At 53.0% G+C, this 26257-nt stretch overlaps 9 protein-coding genes across 9 annotated transcripts; 3 read left to right on the top strand and 6 right to left on the bottom strand.

Moving 5' to 3' along the window:
• Window positions 1–581: 581 nt before the first annotated feature.
• Window positions 582–1742, bottom strand: G647_01906 (uncharacterized protein; the record flags this gene model as incomplete). Its single annotated transcript, XM_008725305.1, has 1 exon — window positions 582–1742. The coding sequence occupies one exon, from the start codon at window positions 1740–1742 to the stop codon at window positions 582–584; it is 1161 nt and encodes a 386-aa protein (XP_008723527.1).
• Window positions 1743–1792: 50 nt separating this feature from the next.
• G647_01905 (uncharacterized protein) lies at window positions 1793–1900 on the bottom strand (the record flags this gene model as incomplete). Its single annotated transcript, XM_008725304.1, has 1 exon — window positions 1793–1900. One exon carries the CDS (start codon window positions 1898–1900, stop codon window positions 1793–1795), a length of 108 nt encoding a protein of 35 aa, XP_008723526.1.
• A 337-nt stretch (window positions 1901–2237) lies between these two features.
• G647_01904 (uncharacterized protein) lies at window positions 2238–6222 on the top strand (the record flags this gene model as incomplete). The annotated part of the gene is made up of 2 exons (XM_008725303.1): window positions 2238–3472; window positions 3525–6222. 2 exons carry the CDS (start codon window positions 2238–2240, stop codon window positions 6220–6222), a joined length of 3933 nt encoding a protein of 1310 aa, XP_008723525.1.
• Window positions 6223–7673: 1451 nt separating this feature from the next.
• G647_01903 (uncharacterized protein) lies at window positions 7674–9467 on the bottom strand (the record flags this gene model as incomplete). The annotated part of the gene is made up of 1 exon (XM_008725302.1): window positions 7674–9467. One exon carries the CDS (start codon window positions 9465–9467, stop codon window positions 7674–7676), a length of 1794 nt encoding a protein of 597 aa, XP_008723524.1.
• A 2669-nt stretch (window positions 9468–12136) lies between these two features.
• On the bottom strand, window positions 12137–13681 carry G647_01902 (uncharacterized protein; the record flags this gene model as incomplete). Its single annotated transcript, XM_008725301.1, has 1 exon — window positions 12137–13681. One exon carries the CDS (start codon window positions 13679–13681, stop codon window positions 12137–12139), a length of 1545 nt encoding a protein of 514 aa, XP_008723523.1.
• A 332-nt stretch (window positions 13682–14013) lies between these two features.
• G647_01901 (uncharacterized protein) lies at window positions 14014–15336 on the bottom strand (the record flags this gene model as incomplete). The annotated part of the gene is made up of 1 exon (XM_008725300.1): window positions 14014–15336. The coding sequence occupies one exon, from the start codon at window positions 15334–15336 to the stop codon at window positions 14014–14016; it is 1323 nt and encodes a 440-aa protein (XP_008723522.1).
• Window positions 15337–16126: 790 nt separating this feature from the next.
• Window positions 16127–16927, top strand: G647_01900 (uncharacterized protein; the record flags this gene model as incomplete). Its single annotated transcript, XM_008725299.1, has 5 exons — window positions 16127–16153; window positions 16208–16248; window positions 16302–16314; window positions 16417–16663; window positions 16728–16927. 5 exons carry the CDS (start codon window positions 16127–16129, stop codon window positions 16925–16927), a joined length of 528 nt encoding a protein of 175 aa, XP_008723521.1.
• A 756-nt stretch (window positions 16928–17683) lies between these two features.
• On the bottom strand, window positions 17684–20309 carry G647_01899 (uncharacterized protein; the record flags this gene model as incomplete). The annotated part of the gene is made up of 6 exons (XM_008725298.1): window positions 17684–17780; window positions 17830–17956; window positions 18007–18241; window positions 18314–19834; window positions 19887–19982; window positions 20040–20309. The coding sequence occupies 6 exons, from the start codon at window positions 20307–20309 to the stop codon at window positions 17684–17686; spliced, it is 2346 nt and encodes a 781-aa protein (XP_008723520.1).
• A 2912-nt stretch (window positions 20310–23221) lies between these two features.
• Window positions 23222–24358, top strand: G647_01898 (uncharacterized protein; the record flags this gene model as incomplete). The annotated part of the gene is made up of 2 exons (XM_008725297.1): window positions 23222–23296; window positions 23366–24358. The coding sequence occupies 2 exons, from the start codon at window positions 23222–23224 to the stop codon at window positions 24356–24358; spliced, it is 1068 nt and encodes a 355-aa protein (XP_008723519.1).
• Window positions 24359–26257: the final 1899 nt, after the last annotated feature.

Below are 26257 nucleotides of genomic sequence, written 5' to 3'. Positions count from 1 at the left end.
ATCATTCTTCTTTCTCCATCGGCCAATGACGCGGCAGGATCGCTCACAGTGTGATCAACTCATTCATCGGCCAATCAATAAATAGGATCAATGGATCTAGATCGACCTTCTTCTGGACCAATCGTCCGACAGGCTGGCGAGCTGTGTGATTGCTGCATAGCGGTGCTGGGTTGATCTGATCTGTGCAGTTTCTCTGACGCTTGGTGAATCTGAACTGAGTCATTCTGGTACTGTACCTGTTCATTGCTCATTTCATTCTCACTATTGTCCACCAAAGGATCAATGGGACAGAGGCTTGTCATTGTGAAAGGAGAGGAGGCGGTCTTGAGAACTGTCTGACGAAGTACTGTGTACACAAGGCTCAAGACCTGCAAGGGGCGGCTGATCTTCGGCTTATCGTGCTCTCACTTTCCTGTCAATGAGCTGCGAAGTCGTTGTCGTAGTCAACGTAGAGGTACACCAAACAACAAGATGTCATATACTCCTCTGTTGGTCTGTTTCGCCTGCTCATCAACTGAACAGTCACTCTTCCCATATCTCTTCATATAGTTGACAAGGGCACTATCTAATATATTGTCCATCTAGGTACTCTCGCCCTTCACCTCACCAACTCTCCCTTCCCAGACCTCGGCCCAGAACCCTTCCTTCCATAATCTGAGAACCTCGAAGCCAACCTCCACGGCAATGAGCACGATGATCGTCCACTCCAAGAATAAGCCGTGTTTTTCACTCAGCCTCTCTCTCAGCACTGTTGCAATTTCTGCGGCGTAGTCCATCTTCTCATTTAGCACCTTGATGCGGATCCCCACGTCGAGTGCCCGGCCAACTTGGTCATAGTAGTTTTCCAGGTTGAGCTCATGGCGGCTGTCCCAAAAAAGATCAGGCAGGCTGTCGGTGAGTTCTGAGTAAAGGTTGAGTTGGGCGCGCAGGAGCAGCAACTGGCCTGTCTTGCGTAGGATGAAATCTCTGCTGAGCTTGAAGGGAAGACGAGATCCTTTGGATAGCAGAGCTGGTATGTCCGCTGTGGAAGCCAGGTACGTGGAGAGGTTGGTTTCAAGAACCGCCAATTTCGTGGAACGCGCAAAGCCACTTGAAAAAGCAATCTTGGTGAGCACGGTGTCCACAGTCTGAAACTGTGACTTGGTCTGATCCGCTGGCTGATCGTCGTGATGCTCGGGTCGCTTGGTGCCGAGGATGATGGTGTCACCCCGGATCAAGCTGTGCTCCCGGGTAGGGTCTTCGATATAATCCAAGTCTTCGGTCTCAATAGGCTCTTTGTGAGGATTGTCTGCTGCGGGCAGCAGGGTACGAGTTGCGAAGTAAGAAGTGAAGCCGTCAGGGAGCGCCCATGTCACTAGCGTACCAGACGGGAAGACGAATACATCGCCGACCTCTGTTGACGATAAATGCGCGGCGGCGGGATTCGTGGAACGGTAAATGGACGATATGGGTATTTGAACGTGGACCACCTGTGGAAAGAGACCTGTCTCTAGGGGATCAGGTTCGTAGCCTTTACTGCGAAGAATCTCTACGACCTTCGTCAGGTCGAATTGATCTGCGACAGCATATGCGGTCACTAGCTTAAGTGTTTGGTCTGCCCCTTCCGTTGTCTTCAGGCCCGGTCTCGTCAATCCGGCCTTCGATCTTTGGGCTTCCAGCCCAACACGCCTTAGCGATGTTTTTGTGCCCGGAGAACGTGCAGTCTTGCGTTTCTGAATCGACGCGGCCGCCGAAGAATCCATGCCGGTATCTGCTTTGTCTTTGTTTCCATCCTTTCTTGTCGCGGTCTGACTCAGTAGCAAATGGTTCGAAGAGAAGAAACCTCGCCGGCGGGTTCGCTGGAAGATGGGAGAGGCATGAAGCGGCCGGAAACCGGGTTGTCGTAGTCCATCATGTCCATACCCGTGTCCAGCTCTCCGACTGCTGATACATACAAATTGAACACCAAGGCCAGTCACCGGGCGAGCAGCCGCCTGGCGCATTGCGAGCAGACTGCGACTTTGACCACGGAGCATTTCAGCTCAGGAAAGTTCGATTTCTAGCGCAAGCGGCGCACAGCGTGTCGGCGACCTTAGCCTCCACCGTACAGAGTACGGGCAAGGCTGCGGGGGTTCACGAGGCTGAGTATTAGGTTTGGACTTGGCGCTCGTCATTAGAAAGTCGCGGTGCTGTAGCATGAAGAGTCCCCATGTGTTCTTTCATACAGATGACGCGCTATTGACGCTGTTCCTCTTCGTATGGCGGTGGGAGGTGGCTCAACTGAGCCAGATGACCATGACAAGCTTCAAAGTCCGACCAAAAGCCCACCGAAGTCATTGAAGCCCGAGCCGACAGCAGACGAGTCCGGAGACGACGAAAGCGAAGACGGAGAAGAAGAGGAGGAGGAGCCACGCCTCAAGTATGCCACGTTGACCAGGAACGTCAGCTCGATATATCGCAATGGAGACGCGACCAGCGCTTTCCACGTTGCAGGAGATAAGATGATCGTAGGCACACATAGCGGGAACATCCATGTCTTTGCTCTACCTTCCTTCAGTTCAGTACGCGTCTATCATGCGCATACGGCGAGCATATCTGCCATCTCGATATCCCCTTACAACCCCCAAATCGCGCCATTCCGCTATGACTCAGGAAGCAAGGTAGCCGCCGAATCAGCGCCAATTAGAGACAGATCGCCAGCTAGCTCACCAGCACCCAAAGGGAAGCAGCAGCAACCTGCCGTCCCAGATATACCTGCGAACCGAATCTACATCGCTACCTCTTCGATCGATGGCAACGTCTGCATTGCTTCGCTGGTCGACCCTCGAGATGTTCAACTGCGGAATTTTGGGAGGCCTGTACAGACAGTGGCGTTGTCACCGGAGTACAAGTCGGACAAAACTTATTTGTCTGGCGGACAAGCTGGCACTTTGGTGTTGACTACGGGCGGACAAGCCGGAAAGAGTGCCAATGCAACCACGACGGGAGCTGCAGCAGCCGCTTCTGGCTGGTTGGGTTCCATTGGTCTCGGAGCAAACACTGGATCAGACAAGATTTTGCACAGTGGTGAGGGCATCATCAGTACCATCAAATGGTCACTCTCGGGCAAATATGTCCTATGGGTGAATGAACATGGGATCAAGATCATGCGATCAAACCTAAAGCTTGAGAGCAACGAATCGGGCCATGAATGGAAACGCATGAGCCACATTGACAGGCCGAATCGGCCTGACTGGGAAGACATGGCTGGAGTGTGGAAAGCTCGCGCTGAGTGGATCAATCGAGACAATCTTGAGGCCGAAGACGATTCGAATGTTGTGGCTCCTGCTGCTGCGAATGGCGATGGCGCGGCTCCCAAGCCAGAAGTCGAGAAGACTAAAGTTGAAGAAATATTGATAGGATGGGGCGACTCAGCATGGCTCATCAAAGTCTACCCTGGTTCACCCGATGGCGGAAACGACAATAAGATTGGGCGCGCTGAAGTTGCTACGATGTGAGTTTCCTCCTACTCTTCTGTGAGAAAGCATTCGCTGACCACCAATCAGTATACGATTTGACGACTGTACAATATCTGGAATTTCGCTTTATACCCCCAGTTTACTTTTAGTCCTTGCATATATGCAGAACAAGGGAAATCGTTCAACATCACAAGAACCTGAAGGCGGCAAACGAGGCCGCCGAGCGCGACACAATGCATTAGAGCCAGAGCTACGTCTTATTGACATTAATACCAAGGAAGAGGTCGACACCGATACTCTAACCGTGAGCAGGTTCGAGACCCTGTCTGCTTCAGACTATCACCTCGGAATCCTTCCTCCTGTCCGCATCCCAGCTGCTCTTGTACAGAAAGGATACCTTGGCGCTATTGGATCCGGCATGACGACGGTTGGCTCTAGCCTCGTCACAGGCGTTGAGACTGTAGGACAAGGCGTGTGGGATGCAACCATGTATGGGCCACGCATGTTAGGGGCTAATCGCATTTTCAGCGGAGCGGAGAGCATTCGAAGTGGTATCAGTGGCCCTGACAGGACTGGCAGCACCAGAGAGCGCAACTATCTCACAGGCTGGATCCCTGGATTCGGCTCGAGCGATGCAAATGCTAAGGATGAGATGAATACTATCGCCACGGCACAAAGCATGAAGATATTCATCTACAGCCCGTACGACTGCATCGTTGCGATTAAACGCCATCTCAACGACCGAGTGCAATGGCTGGTACAGAAAGAGAAGTACCGGGAAGCGTGGGAACTGGTTGACCAGCACCCCGAAGCTGCAGGGACGCTCGCCGGATCGTCCGAATCGTCGGCGCCTCCCAGTCCATCCAAAGCGAGTTCCGTTACCAGGTCTGGATCTGCCGTTCCCTCAAGCCCCACTCAAGCACGTCAACAAGCCACACTTGCAGAGTTCTTCGCCGATTCCGCATCAAGGACAAGCTCAGCGCAAAACAAGCCGAAGGCAAGATTCTCTGGTGCAGAGAAGGAGAAGCGTCGGATCGGCGAGCTCTGGCTCAAACAGCTGGTGGACGCCGCGAAATGGGCCGAGGCTGGTGAAGTTGCTGCGAAAGTGCTCAATACTACAACTCGGTGGGAGCATTGGGCTTGGGTCTTCATCAAAAGCAAGAAGTTCGACGAGATTTCGCCTCACATCCCGACGCTGGACCTAACCCCTCCACTTCCATCCTCCATTTTTGAGATCATTTTGGGACACTACATTGAAATTGACCGACTGCGGTTCAAGGAGCTTCTCGATGAGTGGCCTTCCGATCTTTTTGAAATTAGCAGTATCACGACAGCAATCCAGGACCAGTTCCGCGGTGGCGGTGCACCCAAAGGCTCACAGGACTGGAGGCTTTTACAAGAGAGTCTGGCCAAATTGTACCTCGCGGACGGACATTACGACGATGCTCTCCGATGCTACATTGCTCTGCAAGATGCGGATACTGCTCTATCCCTGATCAAGGACAATCATCTCATCGACGCAATCGCAGACGATATTCCGAGCTTTGTGACACTCCGAGTCTCTCCAAGCCAACTCAAATCGGCCTCACGCGAAGAATTGGAGGAATTAGCCTCTGACCCAATAAGAGTACTGGTCGATGAGGCCGCTGCGGGAGTAGTTGAGCCTGATGAGGTCGTTGCGCAGCTCGATCAACCTACACTGAGGCCGTTCCTCTTCTTCTATCTTCGAGCTCTTTGGCGGGGAGAAGGCACACAGGAAGAGCCTATCCTGCCTCGTGTTGGCCACTCTGCTGTTGCAACATCGCTGGCAGCTGACACTGGCAAGCAGCATGTTGAGCAGTTCGCCGATACTGCAGTCGATCTCTTCGCGGAGTACGATCGCAAACTGCTCATGGAGCTTTTGCAAGCTTCTACGGCATACACGTTCGAAATTGCTGTGCAAGTATGCGAAAAGAAGCACTATGTGGAGGAACTGGTGTATCTTCTGAGCAAGACCGGTCAAACGAAGAAAGCATTGTTCCTTATCATTGATGAGCTCAAAGACGTCTCATCAGCCATCACTTTTGCCAAAGAGCAAGATGATCAAAGTCTTTGGGACGACTTCCTCGAGTACAGCATGTCCAGACCAAGGTTTATCTCAGGTCTACTGGCAGAAGTGGGCACGGCCATCGATCCGATCACTCTTGTGAAAAGAATACCCTCCGGGCTGGAAGTAGAGGGCCTGAAAGACGGGCTCAAGAAGATGATCCGAGAGTACGATCTGCAGGACAGCATCAGTTCCGGGGTGGCACGAGTGCTGAGCAGCGAGGTTGCTGTCGGTATGGAGACATTGAGAAGGGGCCGGAGGAAGGGCATCAAATTCGAGGTTGTGCCTCCGGCTCCCAGAATCAGGCGACCACTCGAACAAAACTCCATTGGTACGGATGAGAAACGGACTGGCGACGAGCAAATCGAGGTTGAAGCTCAGATCAAGCCCGGACATTGTGCCTCTTGCCACAAGACCTTCCACGAAAATGAAACCGAAACACTAGTCGGTTTTGCCTGCGGCCACGTCTACCACGTCTCACACCTTCTCCATGGGCCGGATGCGGAGGGAGATGAAGTGCTTTTGCCCCGCAGTGCCACACGTCAGGACGAGGAAGACGACCCCGATGTGGCCCGGTTCTCAAGATCAATAGGCTCCAAGGTCACAAACGCGCGTCTATTGAAGGATAAAATCCAGAATGTCGGAGGTTGCACCCTCTGCAAGGGAGCGAGGGAAAAGGTGGAGGAGGTTGGTGGGTGAGAAATCGACCTCTCGACCACGTTGGCTGACCACAACCACCCACCACCATGAGCTCGATCGAACACTCTTCGCATGTCAAGGTCTTCCTGCTGCGGAACCGAAGAATATCCTTCGAGCGGTTCTTCCGAGACAGGTGGGCCAGACTCGATACAGAGAAACAATAGTCCTGGATAAGCGATGCGAGGGATCTCTGCAGCATGCAAGGTGTTTGTTCACCGTGCAGCCCAGTTCGATCGCACACGTTATTGTCCTAACTTTCCCAGTACATGCCATACTATCCACAGAAAAATTAGGCGAGCATAACCTTCGGCCCCAGGTATTGCGAAATTGGCCTTGAAACAGTTTGCCATCCATCTGGTCTAAGCACTACGAGTACTGTGTACGGAGTGATTGGCCATCGAATCCATCGCCGTGCCGCCTAACAAGCCACAGGCCCCCCAGACCTCCAAGACCAGCTAGAAGATGCTGGGTGACGATCATCCGCGGCCTGATCGCGAGGTCGATGACCGAGCCGATGGGCCGTTCACATTATTGTCCCAATGTGGCAGATCTGTCTGCGTTTCATGAAGGCGCTTCTGTGCCCACTCGGAACCCCCGTACATGTACCTCGTAAATTCCGAACTGAAACTCCAGGTTGTTTTGACTCCACCATTTTTAAGTGCTTACTCTTCGACCTGGACCACATCAGGCTACTTGAAGGGTCAGATATCCCGTTCTCTTCGGCGACCTCTTGAAGCCCGAATGTCTTCTGATTCGAAGATGAAGGACGTTGCATGCTTGAGTGAAGCCCGAGCCGTGGAAAAGCAGCAAGATTCAGCTGGGACCTGTTGCAAGGATATTCACACCGTGAGATCGAATCCCGCGGCGCTTTCGTCCGTAGGCGGCCGTTGAGACGAAGGAGGCACCGAACACCTGCCTATGCGGCTCCGTCTATCGTTGTCGAAAGGCGCTGGGGCAAATGAGCTACTGAACGAGCAAGGACGAAGGACCGGGGGGCACTAGGGAAGTCAACTGATTGATTGGGCTACTGAGTCGACAGCCCGTCCGGGAATGACATGAGAGACTTGCATGGTTCTCGCCACAATGAATTTTGTACACAACCAGTATCCCGGAGAGATTCATGGCCCATGCATTGAGCATCAGGAGAGGGCAGTCCCCGACCATTCACATCTTCCTGTGAGCCTGGCAGCAACAGGCGGCCTGGAAAGCCATATGCGCATTCAAAGATAGCTCTTCTTCACACAAGGGTCGCCTGATTGATGCGGGCAGCAGCGATATGAGCGTCAAAGCGCATCGAAGCGCAGCGTGCATCCACTTGCCAAACATTGTCCAACTGCAGCATCCATACCACCTGTCTCGGTCCCGATTTCCCAGAGCACGTACACGTTCCCATCGTCTTCATTGTGGCACGACTGGCCAAGGGGTCAACTGCGAGGCAAGAGCAAGTTGGTTCAACCGGTCGTGGCCTGCAACGACACTGGCTTTGTGACCTCCTCCTCCCAGCAACCGTCGTGGTCGGCGGTCATCGACCACAAGGCCCCCAACGTGGCAGATGTCGAGTTGTCCATGGTTGTGTCCACCATGATTGAGGTCGTATGAGGCAGGCCTTCACTGCGAAGGGCAGCCGCAAAGACCTTCACGATGCAGGGCGATTGCGTCCAGAATCCCGTCATGAGGACCTGCAGCCTGGTGTCTTGACGTTTGGAGGCAGCCAGTGCGCGCTCCAGGCCCAGAAGGTGCTCCCTGGCAAGGCCGACGATGGGTGCCAGCCATTCCCTCACCACGGCTTCCACGCTGCCTCTCGACAGCACGATCTTGCGCGCAGCGGCGGTGTTGTGGCCATGCGATCTGGTGTGAGAGATGCCCTCGCGGAACAAGAGTGCCATCTCGCTGCGGTTGAGCTCGAAGAAGTCAAGAGCCATCCCAAAGTCATCGACCAGGCCCCGAAGTACCTCGTCGTACGCCTGGTTGGACTCGAACGCCGCCGCGCTGATCGCCTGCCCGTGTGTCCGTCCCAGCATGTCTCTCACGGCCTTCTTCAGCCCGATCCGGCCTTGAACGCTGTTGACCGACTTGTTGCTGGCCTTGACCGAGCAGCGACCGTCCTGCGCCTGGACCAACGTGGTGCACACGCCGGTAAAGCAGGCGTCGACATCCAAGACGACAATGGCCGTGCGATGGAAGTTTGTGGCGAAGGTCTGCACCGGCTTGTCGGTCTTGCACGCCCAGGCCAGCTGTGCTCGCAAGTGGGTTGACCCGTGATAGCGTGCGCAGGCTTCAGCTCGGTTCAAAAAACGCACCTTCTGCTTAGGGAACTGGATCTGTTCGATCCATTTGCCATGCAAGTTCTCCTCAAAGTCTCGAGTGGCCTTGTCCGTGCGTGAATTGCCAGTGGGACAGCACGAGACGATCAGGATCTTGGTTCTCTTGAAGAATATGTCTTGCACCTCCGCCAGCGACAGGCTGGATTTCCTCTTGAAGTCGTCCTTGATCATCTCTAGAAGAATTCTCACCCGTTGTGCTTCCAGGTCCATGACCGTCGGGATAGAGAACTCATGCTGCGATTTGTCGAAAGGGTTTCTGATCAAAAGCGTGGGCTCCGAGTTTCGTCCCCGTGTCTTGGTGAGCGCAAAGTACCAGTCTACCGTTGACGACTCTTCTCCTAGGAAATCCAGCGATTGATATCTTTCCTTGTGCTTCAGGGCGTCTTCCATGTCTGTACCAAAAAGCATCAGGTGTGTCTTCAGGTCATCTACCTCTGTTCGTGTGACGACTGCGGCTCTGTGCGGGAGCTGGAGACATACAACGGTGTCGCATATCCATGGAGGGAGGTGGCTCCCATTGGCTGATTGGGGGGCATAGGAGACGATATCAGACTCGTTCTCGTGCGCATTGATGGCGATTTTCAGTGAGATCTGTCCCGGCTTCTCGAACGGTAGGTGCTTCCATTGAGGATGAACGATGTGGTGGAGTATAATGCTGGGTCTGGTGGAGGGCGTCTCTCGCTGTGGCTTTGGTGATACCTCTTGGGGAAGAGCTTGGTAGCGGAGGAGGAGACGGATTGCGCGCTGCCGTGCTGCTTCTCTCTCGCTCTGCTGAAGTCTGGCCCTACGAGCGGGCTGAACACGTGTAGGCTGGGCCGAAGGACTTGAAATACGCTGTCGCTTTCTCGGTGGTTCGGAAGAAGGAGTATTCGTCACTGCTGAGTAAGATCTCTTGGTGTCGTTGTTGCTGTTGAGCTCCATTGTCGGCTTGAAAAACAGTGAACCTCAAGGATGGAGACCTCAATGTCGCCTCTTTGTCTTTCGATGCTTGTGGCAATTGTCCAAGCACAAGGTGAAGCGCAGGATGACAAGAGATCTTCACACGATATCAACACGGACAAAGCGGACGATTTCTGATCCTTCAGGACCTGATATTGACTCGCTGTTGTTCCTCAAGACAATGTTTCCTCCGCAGATAGCCTCTATCAAGAAGAGAAAGACAGACACTGGCTTGACAAGGGAATGTTCACGAGACTGATGGACAAATGTGACGACGAGAAAGAAAAAGAACTTCCAGGCGTATGAAGAAGTGACTGTTCAGCATCAAGCAGTTCAGTTCAGTTCAGTTCAGTTCAGTGAAGGAAAGAAAACAACAACAACAATAACAACAAGCGACTAAGCGACCAAGCGACCAAGCGACCGCTCTGAGAAGGTTATACCACGTCGGGTCGCTTAGTCGTCGACGTTCATCGCGGCGGCGAGGTTCCTGATCGCCTGGGTGCCGGACAGAGCCTGCGAACCATTTTCTGACGGTACGGAGGCAGCCACCTGCTCGACGAACAGTCTCTGCCATGGCACGACACATCAACGCCTTTGAAAGGGACGCACTGTTCAAGCGAGCCGATTGAGTACACAGCGTCTCAACCACCATCTATGGGACTGGACAAGGACTACCATTTCAGCGCTGTCGACATCAGTCAACACTTCCCCAGTCGGCCACCTGACCAGCGAAGCAGCTCCCAAACTCCCTTGTTACCACAGGTCCCTATACCTGCAGGAATCAGGATTGTGCCCCGGCCATACATGTCGAAACCTCAAGATACAGAGTACCGCCAAAGCACAACTCCATATCCAGCACGAAGCACACTGCTTTTGTCGACTCGACCCACGACCGTTGTCGAAGCTGACGCCGACGCCGACGCCGATGTCAGGACAATTGCGTTGAGGACATAAGGCTCTCCCCTCAGCAGAGCCCAGCGCAGCATCTCCTACCTGTAACATATACCATGTGCGCGTCCAAACCCACCATCGAAATTAAGAACAGCATGAATACAAGGAGGGACAAAAGATGAGGAATGTCGAAAATGCACAGTGAAGAGATCGAGCACTTGGAATTGAATACGAAGGAGTTGGAGGAGACCGAGAGGGACTTGGGGCCTTTGGCGTTTGATCGAAACGAGCTGAAGTAAGCTGAATTGCTCGAGCTGAAGTACTCTCGCTACGAGGCGAGGAGGCTACAGACTTGTGCGTGGGTGCATGGGAGAGTGGTTCACGGGCCCTGCTAGATGCGCGTAGGAGCGGACAAGATGGGGTGGATTCGGCTGGGCTGGGCGGCACGGGCGATGGTGATGGCAATGGTATTAGCGATGGCGTGGTAATGATGAAGACGATGGTGATGCACTGGCGATGGCGATAGTAATGGCGATGACGGAGGCGATGGGGCTGGTAATGATATTAGCGATGGTGCGACAATGATGAAGGCGATAGTAACGGCAATGATAAAAGCGATGGCGTGGTAATGATATTAGCGATGGTGTGGCAATGATAACAGCGATGGTGCGGCAATGATATATGCGATGATGAAGGAGATAGTGATAGTAATGATGACGGCGGTGCCGAATGCGCACGCCCAACGTAAACTCACTCACCTTCATTACGTCTTATGATCTCCAGGTCCAACAAGCATCCCTAATAGAGACCAGCGCGTAACAATGCAAAAGATAAGGGTACAGTATTATGAGTATGACGTTCGCGCCACCATAGAAGGAGGATATAGGTATGAACAACATGATTAACGACAACGAAGAATATGTAGTTCGTGACATTGTGCTTGTGCATCGTGGCTATTAACCCTACCTAGGTACTATTTTTTACATATATGCATGGTTGAGGATTTTGTTGAAGGTAAAGTCCTTGTATTCTGTCTTGTACATAATGTGGGAAGCTGAGTTATGTTGTGGCTGACTTGTGTGCCTTGACTACGATATAGTATGATGTGATGCGATATACTGTAATAGTGTAGGAAGCGATAGTAAGCGTGATAGCAAGGGCGATAAAAAGGGCGATATGCAAGGGCGTACCGTCAACTAGGAAGGGAGTGAGCTAGACGCATCACCATTGAACCATAGTATCTGATGATGTTCTGTCCCGTCCTGCCCCATCCCAGTGAATCGTATTGTAATATTTCCCTTTGTACGCCAGGTCTTTCAGGTCCCAGTGTGCTGGCCACATTGATAATGGAAGAGCAGGATACTGCAAGGGACACTACACACTAGCATGGCGAACTTCCGTGCATTGCATTGCACAGCGTCCACATCACGGCATGGCACGGCACAGCACAGCACAGCACAGCACAGCACAGCACAGCACAGCACATTGTCTTGGTTGAAGGTAACAGTCGTGGGAGACGGACTGGGGGCCAACAGCAGAGCATGTCTGATGGTATTCCAGCTAATCAATAACTGTGGGATGTCGATGTGTATGGTATCTAGCACCTCCACGTGCACCGCCCAGGTAACAAACCCCTCTTCCCTAGTTTCTTCTCGCTTGTGAGAATGCATTCACCACACCCTGCGCCTGCGACCTCTGTATCCCAAGCCATTTCGCACCCAGACCGCAGCCACAGACACGTCATCATAACGAACGCGTACCTATCCATTTGCGGCGTTCCTCCGTTCCGCAAGATAACCCCTTACACCCTCCAATCTCGTGACGAAGAACAACCTCTTCCCGTCGTCCTTCCACACCAACACGCCCGTCTCGTCCGCGTACCTCACCACCCCTTCATACTCGGCGTGCGTGCTAAAGTCGCGGAACAAGAAGCCCGGCGTGGTCGTCATTCGGTCGCGCTCAAGCTGCCAAAGGTGGATCTGGTCGAGGATGGTGGCCGGCAAGATCGGCACGGCTCGCGCGATTTGTTCCGATGTCTGGATCCCCCTGGCCTGGAGGGCGGCTTGTTCCGCGGCGGCGTGGCGACGCATCTGGGGATGGGCGTGCGAAGTCAGGTAGGAGATGATCTGCTCGGCGGTGATGCCGGCTTGGACGGCGCGCTGAACGCTGGATTTGGACATTTTGCCCGTGACAAGGTTGGGGTGCCGGGAGCGAAGGTTGATGAATAGGCTGAGCAGTGCGATTTGGAGCGGCGATGACGTATACGCGTAGACGCGGTAGTTTGTTTCCACAATAATAAACCCCTTTTGGGTTCCTGTGGAGTTGGCCGTAGAGGTATTTGTACTGGGCTGAGAGAGCGACGTGCCGACCTGGGTGTTGGTGGCAGAGAGGGTTGTTGCCGAGTCGGAGGTCAGGGTGGTGGCTAGGCGAGTCGGGTAGAAGTAGTTCGCCGGTGTGCCTTCGTCGTCGATGGCCGGTTGGTAGACGAGACCCAGAGAGACCAGGTCAGACAGAATTCGATGCTGGGTGTCGTCGAGCGTGGAGGTAGAATACGTGACGCCCAGCTCGAGGGAAGAGACGAGGAACAGGAATGACAGAACGTCGACTTTGTCCATCTCCAGCAGCTCTGCGTTGTCAACGTAGAGGAACAGCAGTGCCCACACCTGCGTGTTGATATCTTGCAGCACAAATGCAAATCCTTCCTTGGTGATCTTGGCGGTGCCGCCTCGACTGTAGGTACCGGACACCTCGATTAGGTGCCCTGCCTTCAGAAGTTCAATGACGCCGGGAGCCGGATCGATGGCTGCCGACTGTTCGTTCTCCAGAAGCGGAATCGCCGATGAACCGACCATGTAGCCCAATATGCCTTCCCATCTTTGGCGCGAGTATTCGTCTAGCTCTGAAATGCTGACTCTGTCTCGCTCAGGCACCTTCGCCAGCTGTCCAAACGACCGGTTATCCCCGGCGCCAGTCAGAGCCCGTCGCAGTGACTTTGCAAAGTCTGGAGTCAGAGCATATGCCTTCGTCGAGTCAAACGTGACGTCTCGAAAAATGTGGTACCGGTGCAATAAATCCAAGGCATATTCACGTTCACCACGGCTGCCTTCCTTGACGAAAAGTTCGAGCTGCTTCACCGACATAGGTCGAGGCATGTACAGCAGCATCATGACAAACGACTTTGCTAGTGCCGACAACCGCTTTCTGAATATTGCAAGAGCGGACGATGGCGACCTGTACAGCCGGTAGAACTGGGTGCCTGGGAGGGTTTCGAGGTATTCCCACGACTGGAGAGTCGTGTCTGCCATCGTGATAGACGTCGCGTAGAAAGGGTACACCAATTGCGAGACCCCCGTAACATAGACTCGTTATCGGTCTATCATCATGTCGCCCAGTTCCGATGACTAGAATGACTGCCAGGTGAAGCGAAGGGAGTGAGAGTGATGTCTGATCAAGCAGATTCGAGGTGGGAAAACCGGGCAAAAATGCCAAGACATGAGACAGCCTTGCGACGAGCCACGAGGCTGAGTGACAATTGTGATTCACTTTTCCCAAACTACAATATTGGCTTCATTGATTGTGATGGTGGCATGTGATAAGGTGTGTGGTGATGATATGTGCATTGAGTTCAATGGGGACACTACGTCCACTGCTGGACGCCTGCCGAATGCGGCCTACTTATACCAGAAGAAATACCACCCCAGCCATCCGCCTGCGCAGCTTCAAACTCCATTCTCGGCCGTCTCAGTCCCGCCCGAATGGTAGCATCCGTCGAATGATAGCGCTCGAGATACAGACAAATCGCTTGGCCCTGTAGGATACAGCGTGAGGATATCCACCAAGCGCCTCTGCACACTTTCATATACCAATAGCACAGGATAAGCAGGGCCCAAGGATCCCGTTGCTGAAGCAGGAGCTTGTAAGGAGGATCCGTGTGGCAGAGGAACTCGAGGAATTGGAGCCAGGTGGAGTCATTGCACTCAAGATCAAGTAAAGCCACAAGAGCCCGGGATGTCCTATAATATGGGTTGGCAGCAGCAGACAGTGAGGATGAGTGGTTGCTGAACAGATGATCAAAGATCGAAGGGGCGTGTTCGGGAAGCTTAGCCGCTAGCACGGGATCTCGATCGTAGATGTGAGCAACCTGTTGCCAGAGGCTTCCAGGCCGTAAGGGTTTGGCCAATCTCCAGACCGTCCGTTTGCCGTCGCTCAGATTGAGCCACGACATGTCCGAATCTGCCAGCGGCCATACTTCCTCGATGGTGGACGCTTCGAGGTTGAAGAAGCTTGCGACGGCAAGGAGAGAAGATGCCAGCATCAAAGCGTCACGGTCGTCATGGTGGATCGGTCGAGATAGGATTGTTTGAAAGGTTGCTAGAGCTTGGCTCATATGATAGGTCTCGGCTCGACTTGGCCTGGCAGTGGCAAGTCCGCACAAATAACGGTCGTGGCAAGCTGTCACCACTTGCACAAGGTGCATAAGGAACCGATGCGTACAGGCGAGAGGGATGACTTCTTTCTGCAAAAGTCGAGCCACTCGTTTGATACCGATTGTCAGAACTGTACGCGATTGAAATTTGTCCAATCGCGCCAGGTCGTCGTTGTCGAATCGCATTACCCCTGATTTCCAGCCCGGGCCAAGACCTTCTTCCTGCAAGGCAGCGCTCACTATATCCAGAACAGGCCGCGTCGTCACAAGCGGAGACTTTTCGATCACGGTCTCAATTTGGACGACGTTAGAAGTTGCCGAACAAGGCTGGAGATCCGGGATGCTAGGGTCAAAGTTGCATAAGACTCCGAAGCCCAGGCATTGTTCGCAGTTCGGCCGAGCCTCATTGCATTTGATTCTTCTGAGCTTGCAGTTGCGGCAGCCGAGCCGACTCTTCTTATGAGCCTTGCGTTTACGAATGGTTGAGGTCCCGGCTACAGGCTCCGTAGGCCCTGATATGGCCTTCACTGTCATGGTTGTCTGGATCTTGCTCACAATCGTACTGTCTGATCACTGGCGCAAAGTGAGTAAGTCCTTGATAAAGGCAACGGTTAATCCTAGTCTGAAATTGCAGAGGTTACTGCTGTGGGCCGAAGATAAATCCAGGCTGCTTCCCAGGAGACTCGGCCTGGTCATGGACTTTGTCGGACTTTAGCTGCATGGAGCCGATGGACGCGTTTGCCTGATAGGCTCATTTTCATGTTCGATGAATGCTGGGGATGAAGACGATTCCTCACTGGCTGAGCTGTCGAAGTCAACTTACCGTTTGCAGCCCACGCTAGCCTCCTGTCGTATTTGTAGGCACAGCTCGGGTCGGAGAGCGGACATTGTGCTGTGACGCTGCACAAAGTCAGTGAATGTAATTCACCCTATCCACAATGGATTTAAGACGATGCTGTGGAGAGTTTGACGCTCAACATATAAATGCAAAACACCTTGAGGAAAGGTAAGAAAGAAGACCGGCGTTAAACGCAGCTTGAAAATGGCTGACGCCCGGTACGGTGAAGCACCAGGGTCCCAGAACGGTGAAGCACCGGGGTCCCGGAACCGCAATCCGGCTCCCGCCAAGGAGATCTCAAGCCGTGCTCTCATGTCGGATGTCGAGACCTACAGTACGACGTCAATTGAGTAGATCCAGTTGAGCTTGCTCCCCTTGTACAATTGAGTACCAGCCATCGATACGAGTTCTCTTTGCTTCAGCCACCTTGCACCTTTGGATCTGATCGGGCTTTGTCGAGGTCGTTTTCCGGAGCTCGGCGTGAACATGTCGGCGGTGAAGTTTGTGCGGTCGGTAAGCTTTCGGGACACGCCCGGACCTGGTATAGGAATGGCTGACGAGGGCTAGGTCTGGGAGTCATTTCGCGCGACCTCGGGCGTTGAACCACGGTAAGAAGTCTGAGACGGGGAACGCAAGAACTTCGCACTAAGCGTGGCTACAGGTTGATAGACGGCGTGAGTATCCGAGCTCTATCGTGCGCAGAACCAGCAGCTTCCTACGTGAAATGCCTGTGGAGGAGCCCTTGACAAATTCTAAGCTGAGGCGTCTGTGCATAGTTGCGAATTGTATCTGCTGAACCCGGCAAAGTCAACTTCGAGCTGCCCATCGAAAAGCACCATACAAACCGACTTGGCATACTCCATGGCGCTACGCTCGCCACCATGGTCGACACCAGTGGCTCCCTGGCCCTGGCATCCCGTGGGCTATATTCCACTGGCGTGTCGACCGATTTGAGTGTAACCTACCTGAACGCCGGCGGGAAAATAGGCGACCTGGTCAAAGGTGAAGTCATCTGTGATAAATGTACTGGACACTACCATCTGCCTCTGTTCCAGAATTACAATGTTACTAATCGGGGTGATCTTAGTTGGTAAAACCTTGGCATACACCTCGGTGAAATTCATGAACAAGAACGACGAGATCGTGGCGCGAGGGAGCCATACAAAGTTTGTCGCTCTCGCCTGGAAGGACGAGAAAAACATCACGAGCGAGTTGAAACCACAGGTCAACGAGTCGCAGGCTAGTGAAGTCACCAGGACCAGTTTTAGTCATCAAGTCAAGTCATAGCTTTCGCAAGGACCATCAGCTACTCGGTCTCCTCTGCGTGAGAAGGGAAGCGTCACAAGCAGACGCCTCTTCCCCACAGATCATACTGAAGACTCACCATCCAGAGACCTCCCAACACCGACCGCAGGCATCCTCTAGCTTCATTCCGCCTGTGAGAATGAGATTTGGAGCGGAATGAGTCTCCAACTTTCTGCTACGCCCGTCTCACTCTCCCATTGAACAGGATGGTCTGGGTTCATTAGTGATATTTAGACAGATGCGCGCCAGGTACTTGGCCACGCATTCTGGGGTGCACCGGCCCATATGTCCGCTAAAATCCTTGCAACGCTCGTGTCCTCTATGTGGTATCGTGGCAAAGCATGTACATTCGGCTGAGACACTTGTTCATTCGGTGGCTCGCACCGGCTACAAAATGCCTCTTCCAAACACACATAGCATCCTCTCCAACTTTTTGAGTCTGTACAGCTTCATTACTTTAGAATAGTCCCTTTGTTACCGTGGATATGTCTCGTCGCCATCATCGTATGTGTGGCTCATTGTGCGCCTCTCAAAGGCTCGAGTTCGTACAGGTGTGAAATAACATTAATGTCGATGTAGTGTTGAGCCTGACCAATATCGATATGTACCATGCCAACTGAAAGTATTATCGCCGGCTGAAGATGATAACATGTTGGTTCCCCGAAGTGGAAAATGCGGCCGCGAAGGGTATCGTATGCGTACGGTCGTCGTCGAAGTGTAGTCATTTCCGGGGGTGTATTATCGTGTGATGATGATCTGGAAACCATCTACCCATGAGCCACAACTGCCAGAAATTCCTGCGAGGCTGTAGCCTCGAGGGGCCATCAACGTGTGCCTATAACGTGGTTAGGTAATCCGGAACAGCCGAGCGCGAAAACACATACCCTGAGCCACCGGTCGCATTACCAAAGACACCTGATCTTCGACCGGTACTGGTCAAGATCTCGATTCCGTCGATCCACAGGCCAGCGCGCACGTAGAAACCCAGGATCGTTTCCCCACGCCGAGTATCTAAGAATGTGAGGACGGAACATGCCATGTACGACGGAAGTTGAGCTTACCCAGGAAGAACTCGTCCCCGCCAGCGTTACCTCCCCTTTTGCCGAACAGCTGGCTGTGACCATCTTCATAGCAGAACTCTATCCCGTCAAGAGCATATCCAGAATACACTTTGACGGAAGTCAAAAGTTTCGTCTGCAGATGAGTGCTCTCCAGAATCAACTCGGCCGCTTGAGAAGCCTCTAGCTGAGAGTGGCCCAACTTTTTGCTTCTGAAGCCAAACCGTGTATCGAAGGACTTGCCTAACCCGACAACATTGTTGAAGGCATTCATCGTCAGGCCTTCGTCACGTTTCGGTGCTTGCCTCACCTGAGGTAGTGCGACGATATTCTTTTTCGATAAGAGATCCTCCAAGTCTTCGATCTGCTCACTCCTGGAACTGCCACAGAAGATGGTAAGAGACAGCTTGGCTTTCTTCTTGTCCTCAGGGAGACGTGCTCGAATATCGGCTTCTGCGAGGGTGATTTGTCGAGGCATGACGCTGCGGCGAGTATCGGTTGTGGTGAAATCAAGCCACTGCCGGCACAATTCATCATCAGGCGTCCGGATCTCGACGAATGCTATACCTGATGCCGCGGAACAGATTACGCTGCCGTTACCGACCGGAAAATACTGGATGCTGTCGTCTTGTGGCAAAGATTCGTCGCTGGGTATTCTGAAGCAGGGGTGGTGCCGAAACCGGAGAGCGTCAAGTCGGTGCCAGGTGCATTCGTCTTCTGGCCGACAGATTGGGAGCCCTTGTGATTTGGTTCTGGTTGAGAACGGCTCCCTGACTAGGAAGGTCCGATTTAGTCGGACGTAGTCCCTCAACATGACTCCATTCTCTTGGTGTGGACAGCCGAGCAGGTGGCCGACTTCATGCAGATGAGCCCCGATGCCGATATTTGCCGCTTCCCAACTGCTTCCAGACTCATTGCAATCGTTTGCGACGTATTTGGTATCTGTCCGTGTGCAGTCACTGAAAGCTGGAACTACCTCTTCAATGGAGGATGGGTAGCTCTGTAGAGCGTGAGAACCGAAAATGGCAAGGCCCAGGTCATCACCGGTACCACCTAGAGCAGCATGTCCTCGGATAGTGCCGGCCTCTGGATCCCAATGCGAGTCGAGAAGCAGACAAGCGACATATTGCTTCTGTCCAGGGCGGATGTTGAAATGTTTCTTGACCGCATCTGCAGCAATCGAGTACAGGTCTCCTTTCTTCGCCGCCGGCCCATATTGCTGTGCGTACTCAAGACTCTGCAGCTCTGCGGTCGTCTTGTCCGAACGTACAACATGAATCCTAGTTTCGTTTTTCATGGCCCCCGTCTCCCAGTCGCGCATGGACAGAGTGCCAGTCTGCCACTCTTCTTCGAATCTGAAACATCTGCGACCGAACTTGTGTCGATACATCTGTTCGGCCGTAAATGTCTGCCACAGATGAGCCGCCATTCGGAATTTTCTAATGGCCATCGACAGGTCATTTCCTTCATTCTGTATTCTTTGCGGTACCGCATCATATGTGCAGGGTGAATCTCTCCCAACAAGGATCACCAGCTGTAAAGGCGGTGCGCTATTCAATGGAAGGTAGTTTAGCATGATGTAGGAGGAATGCATCGTCGGCGTGACACCGTTGCTGTGGCGGCTCAATGCTGGTGAGGTAAAGTCGAAGCGTATTCGATTCCAGCCAGGTGACAGATAGATCAGAGCCTTGAAATATGAGTCTGAGACTGGCCAGTTGGTAGGTGGAAACGCCTGTCCGTCCTTGTCGTGGTGAACCGTCAAATTGCCATCCATGGGCTTCTGATTGGGATCGCCTATTTCTCCATTCACCAACAGCAGCTTGTGATGGACCTGTTTTCCGCATGTGAGCTTGCCATCCCGTGTCCGTCGTGTTTCGACCTACCACTGAGTTGTCCAAGATGGAAGTCACCCGGGGCGCGTAGGCGGAGGTCGGTGGAGGTACTCGTATTGTGCCATTAGAGCCAGATGGAGACAGAGCCTGTACCCGGTCAGCTTCGGTAATCTCTCTTGTCATCGGTGTAGCCATTCTTCGTACTATCATGCTATTTCGGTTTGAGCTTGGCACCATGACGCTTGGTCTCTGAGGGATCGGAGGCGGGGTGTCGCCATTGCTCTTGACGCTGCCCAATACGTTATGAGCCGATCCATTGGCATAATAGGTGGACGGCGGCGTTGTGCTTCCCGGCGTGGAGTTGAGGGTGGATGAGGATTTGGCAGTTGGCACTGTTCCATTCGACTCTGTTGAGGAATCGGAAGTTCGGAAACTAGCTTTTGATCGTCGGCGCAGCTCTTTAAAGAACGGCATGACTGTGTACGATGAGCTGGCAGCGAGGGCGTTATAAGCCGCTCATGGATAGTACGGTGATGCGGGGGTTGAGCTCAGTGCCGCGACCAGGATGGCACAGATCCAAGACCGGTTGTAGACAGAAGGTGTAATGATCGCAGGCACATGCATGTGCAATGGAGGTCTTTCGAAATGATGATTGGCTCCCGAGGAGCCGAAACGGATGGAGATGTGGGAGGTGTCACCGCAGAAAAAAGGACAAACTCAATCTGTAGACTATCCAGGACAAACGAGCGACAGTGAGGACGTCGATGGACGTGTCGTACCTATGTGAATGTGAAGGTGAGACGAGCAGCACGGGAAATCTTCAATCCAACACCAGCGACTTAGTAACCGCAGTAGTAGGAGCGACGGCAAGGTGTCATTATCTGCCCGGCCTGCGACCTTTGAGGTTCCTCGAGAGCCAACTGGCCAATCCTCTCAGCAGGACTCGATTCGGGTAGCACCGGACGGACAAGCAGCTCTCCAGCAAATACGGAGCAGGAAACGGCAAGCTCGAACAAGAGACATGCGTCGCAAGGAGCAGGTGCGATTCGCCAGCATCAGAGGCACATACGAGTTACAAGGCACGCAGTGGAGTGCGGGAAAACGCAATCTGCAACCAGAATTTGTGATGGCAGGCGGGTAGGCAAGCGGCTTGATAACAGGTGGGGAAGCAATACGCAAATGCGCATGCTGAGCATCCAACTCCAGGGCGATATGCCTGCACCTGCCCCTTTGCCAACCGCTTGAACCACTGCATTTAAGCTTCTTTGGGACTGGTGCCCGGAGAATCGATGACTTGGGCTTGCACCTTGGGCGGGCCATGACGTCGAGGTCCAGCGTGGAGAACATGCGGTTGGCGCCCACCATGCGGATTAAGCTTATCGCTGCCAGCGCCGAGAGATTGTCGGTGGTTGGCAAGCCCTTTCCTCCGTGGTGTCGACGACTGATCATACTCGGTTTTGCGAGTTGTTCCAACTGTCGAAGGAATGGTAAGAGGGAAGAAGAAATAGTCTACGTCGGCCTTGACACTTCGGGAGCCAGCGCAAGTAGGCTCACAGGTCAGAAAAGAAAACAGCAACAGAAATGTGAGCCATAGGCTGGTCAGGCCTCCTACGTTGCACAAGGCACATTCAGCATTGCACAATACGGTGGACCACAGACTCGGTCCACTCTCTTTCGCCAGGAGAAGGGACAGCGGTTTAACATCTTGCAGTGAACGGAGTTCGGGAAGATCCTGCTTCACGATAGCATCTGGTACTAGACTCATGGGTGACGCCTGAGCACGCCAGTACGTATCGTCCATGCCTCAGGGACCGGTCAAGAGATTTAACTCGACATGTATGGGACGACAGCGCAGCTTCGTTCATCGAAGCACGATCAATTCCATGATTGGGGCTCTCTTCAGTGCACTATGTCTGTGTGAAGCATCCGACGCAAAGGCTTGACATGAAAAGAGCAGCTGTTCTTGTGTAGAAACGGGAATCCGTCGCATGCCCTCCGGGGGATGTGGCGCCTCGAGATAAATTCTGAGCCGCTTCGTTGATAAGCCACCCGAAGATGTTCCTTTGTATGATCCTTTACAGGTCGCAATAACTCGGAATCTACCCACCGAGCAGTATTTCCTAACTCCCTCCAATCATCTAAGGGCAGGGAGAGAAAGAGGTTCGATGCTGGCACCAATTCTGTCGACAAACTACACAGTATGTAACGAAGACCAGTGGAGTTGGTTAGGATAAATGTTGGAGAGCGAGATTGGGTTAGTCATCTCATAGCGTGCTTCGTTCCTGAGAGTTCGGAGCCTGAACGCTACACCTCTTTAGGCAGGCTGTCTTCTGCCTCCCATAAAGTTGGCAGGTTTGATATAACTTAGAACTGTCACTGACGGGGCAGGAGAAAAAGGAGAATATCCACGGCTCTTGATACAACTGACAGCTCAGCAACTAGCCCCTGCGCTGTCATAGAATGTTCCGAGATACACAAAGTAACCAAGATCGAAGATCCACGCACGACAGGTCCGAAGATCCGAAGCGAAAAAGAATAGGAACCTGCAGTAATCTGGTACTGTACCTGCAACCGCCAGATCGAGTGAGAAAACTTGATTGAGAAACTAGGCGGACAAGAGCCTGTTTTCGGGCGTCATTGGGTCGTGGTCAAACGTGGGTTTGAAATGGTCGTGTCCTCGTCGACACCTATGGCTGGGCTCGTTGGAGCCAGCTGCAAAGAAATGCATGCGACCTGCAGCGGCCAATCTCAGAGCCAGTCGGTAGGTTCAAAGTAGAGTCTCAGTTAACCGTAGGCCATGCTTAGCAGCTTGGTTCAGAGCCAATGGGGAGGTGCCATTACCAGCCACAGGCGAGCTGGAGCTTCAGATGGATGGCCTCAGTCAAGTCCTGCGAGGGCACCCCTCGTCACTCGTCCTCCACACTTGCCGCTCTGACTGCCTCCCTAGCACAGTAATTAACTTGTTCGGTCGATGCTTTCTGTCAATGGTCTCTACAACCACCGCATTCCTCGATTCTCTTAACTTCGAGAACCCCGGACTGCTGCTCCCATTCCCTCAGCTGCTTCCTTCCTACATAGTCGCTCACCTACAGTACTCTCATTGATCCTTCAGCATGACTTCGGTCCATCGGTGAACAGCGTTCGCCCGAGTACAACAATAGAACAGGTCGATACCCGCCTTACCCTGGTCCGTGGCCCCACGAATTGCCAGTCCGAGTCTGGATCCATCGCAGGAATTGAACCAGCTCGACTTCAATTCTTTGCTAGCCTGCGCATTGACGTTTCGGGGCAACACCACATATTTGACAAAACTCGTACCCTTTTCTCCTTCTTATACCACCACACCCCAATCCCTCATGTTGGCCTCTCGGGACTACTGCAACAACATGAACTCCCAACAGCATCCCTATGCTGCAGCTCAAGTGGCCGAGAAGGTGATGCGGAGAGTGGAAATTGCAAAGGTAGTCCGATTTCCAGCCCACTGAGTCTCACTCGACCTTGCTCAAAGCTGACTGCATTTTCAATCTTAGGTTGCCCGAAATCTCCAAGACTGTCTGGCTTTTGCCAGCTTCAAAGCCCAAAACGGCTGGCAAGATCGAACACTCTCCTCCATTGAGCCCGAGTTCACCGAAAAGCTGAAGAGAAAGAGACCGTTTCTTGAGGAAGACCTTGCCGTCGACACCTCCTCTGACGAAGAGTTCGTTCCCACCTCGTCCATTGCAAATAACCGGTTCTCCAAGCCCTCGAATCCGACCTTCAAAGTGCCTGAACCTCCGTTTGGTGCGAGAAAGAGAGTTCGTTCCAACTCGACCACTGGCCTCGACAGACAATCATCCGCGTCGACATGGAAGCAAGACCACAGCTTGCCACAATCCTCTCCTGGCTTGAACCGAACGCAGTCTTTCCATGAGCATACTCTACTTCATCCGGAGTCTGCTAGCATGCATAATACAACTGATGACTCTCCTATGTTTGACGCTCATTCTGACGACGACGACCATGACATGCCAGCCTTCGGCCACGAACCCTCAAGCAGTATCCTGTCTTCATCCCCGCCTCGCACTCCCCCACCTACCAAGCGTCTCCTCAATCCCAACACGAAAAGCGCTGGAGCGGATCTTCTGCTGTATTTGGCGAATTCACCGTCCCGCTCACCTGCTGCTCACTTCCACCGACCCTCTGATCACTCGAAAGAACCACCCTCCACGCCACCGTCACAGCACTCGCATCTTCCATCTTCAGTCATGACAACTCCAGGTACAAACCTTGGGTTGTTCAATGGCGCTCTGCAAACGCCAGGTCAAAATTTCAACCTTGCTGACTTCTGCAACGTCACTCCATCACCCGCACCGGCCCAATGGCGGACTCCCAACATTACGCAGACACCAAGCCGCTTTTCCAAGAGAGGTTTGAACTTTGATTCCTTGCAGCCTCCATCTGGTAGTCCAACTGTGCAACGAAAGACACCGAGCAGCAAAGGGCTGGCACTTCAACTTGGCGATGAACTTGTTCCAAGATCATGACCGACTGTGGCGTCTCTACCAATATTAAGTATTGCTACGATAAAACGCCATCAGACATTGGCATAGCCGTGTCATGGCCCACTCGAATTGTTACGACTGGCATACAAAATTTCCTTTTCTCTCAGAAACCATGCAGGAAGACCCAAAAAGGAGGGTCGATGTCTTTGAGCTTGAAACACCACTGGAGCTGGATATCCGGTAAAGCGAAGCATCAAATGTCAAAGCAACGGATGGTGGGAAAGACTCTTGCGTGTCTCTGTGGTATTGAGTACCCCGTGCTATGAATTGTTTTTGCATCGACTATCTGATGTGATCAAGTCGACCGTGCCTACCGCCTGTCCTCGACCAATGTCGATGTCTTGCTAATCCCGCTAAATCACCTCCCAACAACAGGAGGAGCTGAAGTACGTAGCTGAAAGTAGATAGCTCAGAATCAAACAAATATTACCAATCAATCATCACGTGGCCTGTCCTTTCCTACAATGCCGCTCACCTCGTATCGCTTTGAGTGCTTCATGCGAGCCAGTATCGCGTGCCGAACAGACGGTATGGTTCACAATCATCTTCTGTCCAGCTTGTCCCCCGCGTGAGTCCTGAATCCAGTGACAAATGCACGCCTGAAATTTGAGGCATCGATTAGTGCTGCGCCACCTGCCGGTCGATGAGCTGTTTCGAGACTCGGTCGTGGAGCGGTACGTCAGACATGCCGCTTTCTGCGGCTTTGGCGAGACGCCGGTCAGCTTGAACAGACCTTGCGGTTGCTTTTTCTGCAGGCACTTTATGGGGAGCTTGCAGCGTGCGGAGCCTGGAAGCCTGCTTAGCAGTTACCCTGATCGGAGTATCTATCCGTATCACCATTCCTGCACGTCCGTCATCCTATCGGCAAGACCCAGGGTGCTCTCCTATTCATAGCAGTAACAAATTCACAACGTCTACTTGTACCTCTGCTCTGTTGAAGGAAGCCTTTTCACAACCTGTGCTATACGAGGCGGAGAGGCGGAGTGTCCTGAACGAGCGCACAGGATATGTAGGACATGGAACGAACATCCGACCGAAAGGGCAGCATGCATTCATTTCTTGCACGTTGCTGCAGGATAAGCGAGACACGTTGCATCCTTTCGTTTGATAGTGCCACATGCCGCCGATTGTTGGTGATGCTCTTTTCCCAATAGAGGACGCCTCCTGCAAGCAAATGCAACATTTGACATGATGGCCCTACTCGGCACACTCGAGTACGAGTCAGACGTTCCTTGATCGGATGATCGAGTGATCGAGTGATCAAGCCAACCCCCAATCCATAGAGCGATCGCAATCCGCACGTCCCCATCCAAAGTGCGTGCAGATGTGGAAATTCATGTGCGGGCGGGAAATGAGCACGCGAGACACGAACCGCCGAGGTCGGGCTGGGAACGCGATCAATTTGCTGATTCACTCAACTTTTGCTTTCTTTTTTACGATCCCTCGTTTCCGGCGTTTGTCATTCAACGGGCGAACCACTGCCAAGTGAACAGAGCATGACGCCCGATTCAGTGTTCCCATGGGCAGTAACATCAATACATCACACAATTTCAAAAGTTCATTTTCCATTTTCCATCCGGATCGACATGTCAACAGTGAACCACGCCGCACGCGTCAACCCACCGCGCCGATCCTGCTTGTTCGCGTGCCTAGCGCGTCACGCTAACACCGACAAGTGGAGACCAGCATATCGCGGGGTTCGCCGTTCGGTGGCTGGCACGGCGACGCTATCAGCTCGGGTTCCGGGGACGGTCAGGTCAAGGTCAGCCTTGATCCTTTCTGTGCAAAACTTGAGATGATGACGACACGAGCCGCTACTAGTGGTGCTAGCATCACTTGCCACACCAAGGCCACGCTCTACGAGCTAGCTAGTCAGGGCTC

This window comes from Cladophialophora carrionii (assembly GCF_000365165.1).
Source record: "Cladophialophora carrionii CBS 160.54 unplaced genomic scaffold supercont1.1, whole genome shotgun sequence".
Classification (NCBI taxonomy): Eukaryota; Fungi; Ascomycota; class Eurotiomycetes; order Chaetothyriales; family Herpotrichiellaceae; genus Cladophialophora; species Cladophialophora carrionii.
Note: the sequence above shows the minus strand (reverse complement) of the source record. Positions and strands in the feature narration are given on the sequence as shown.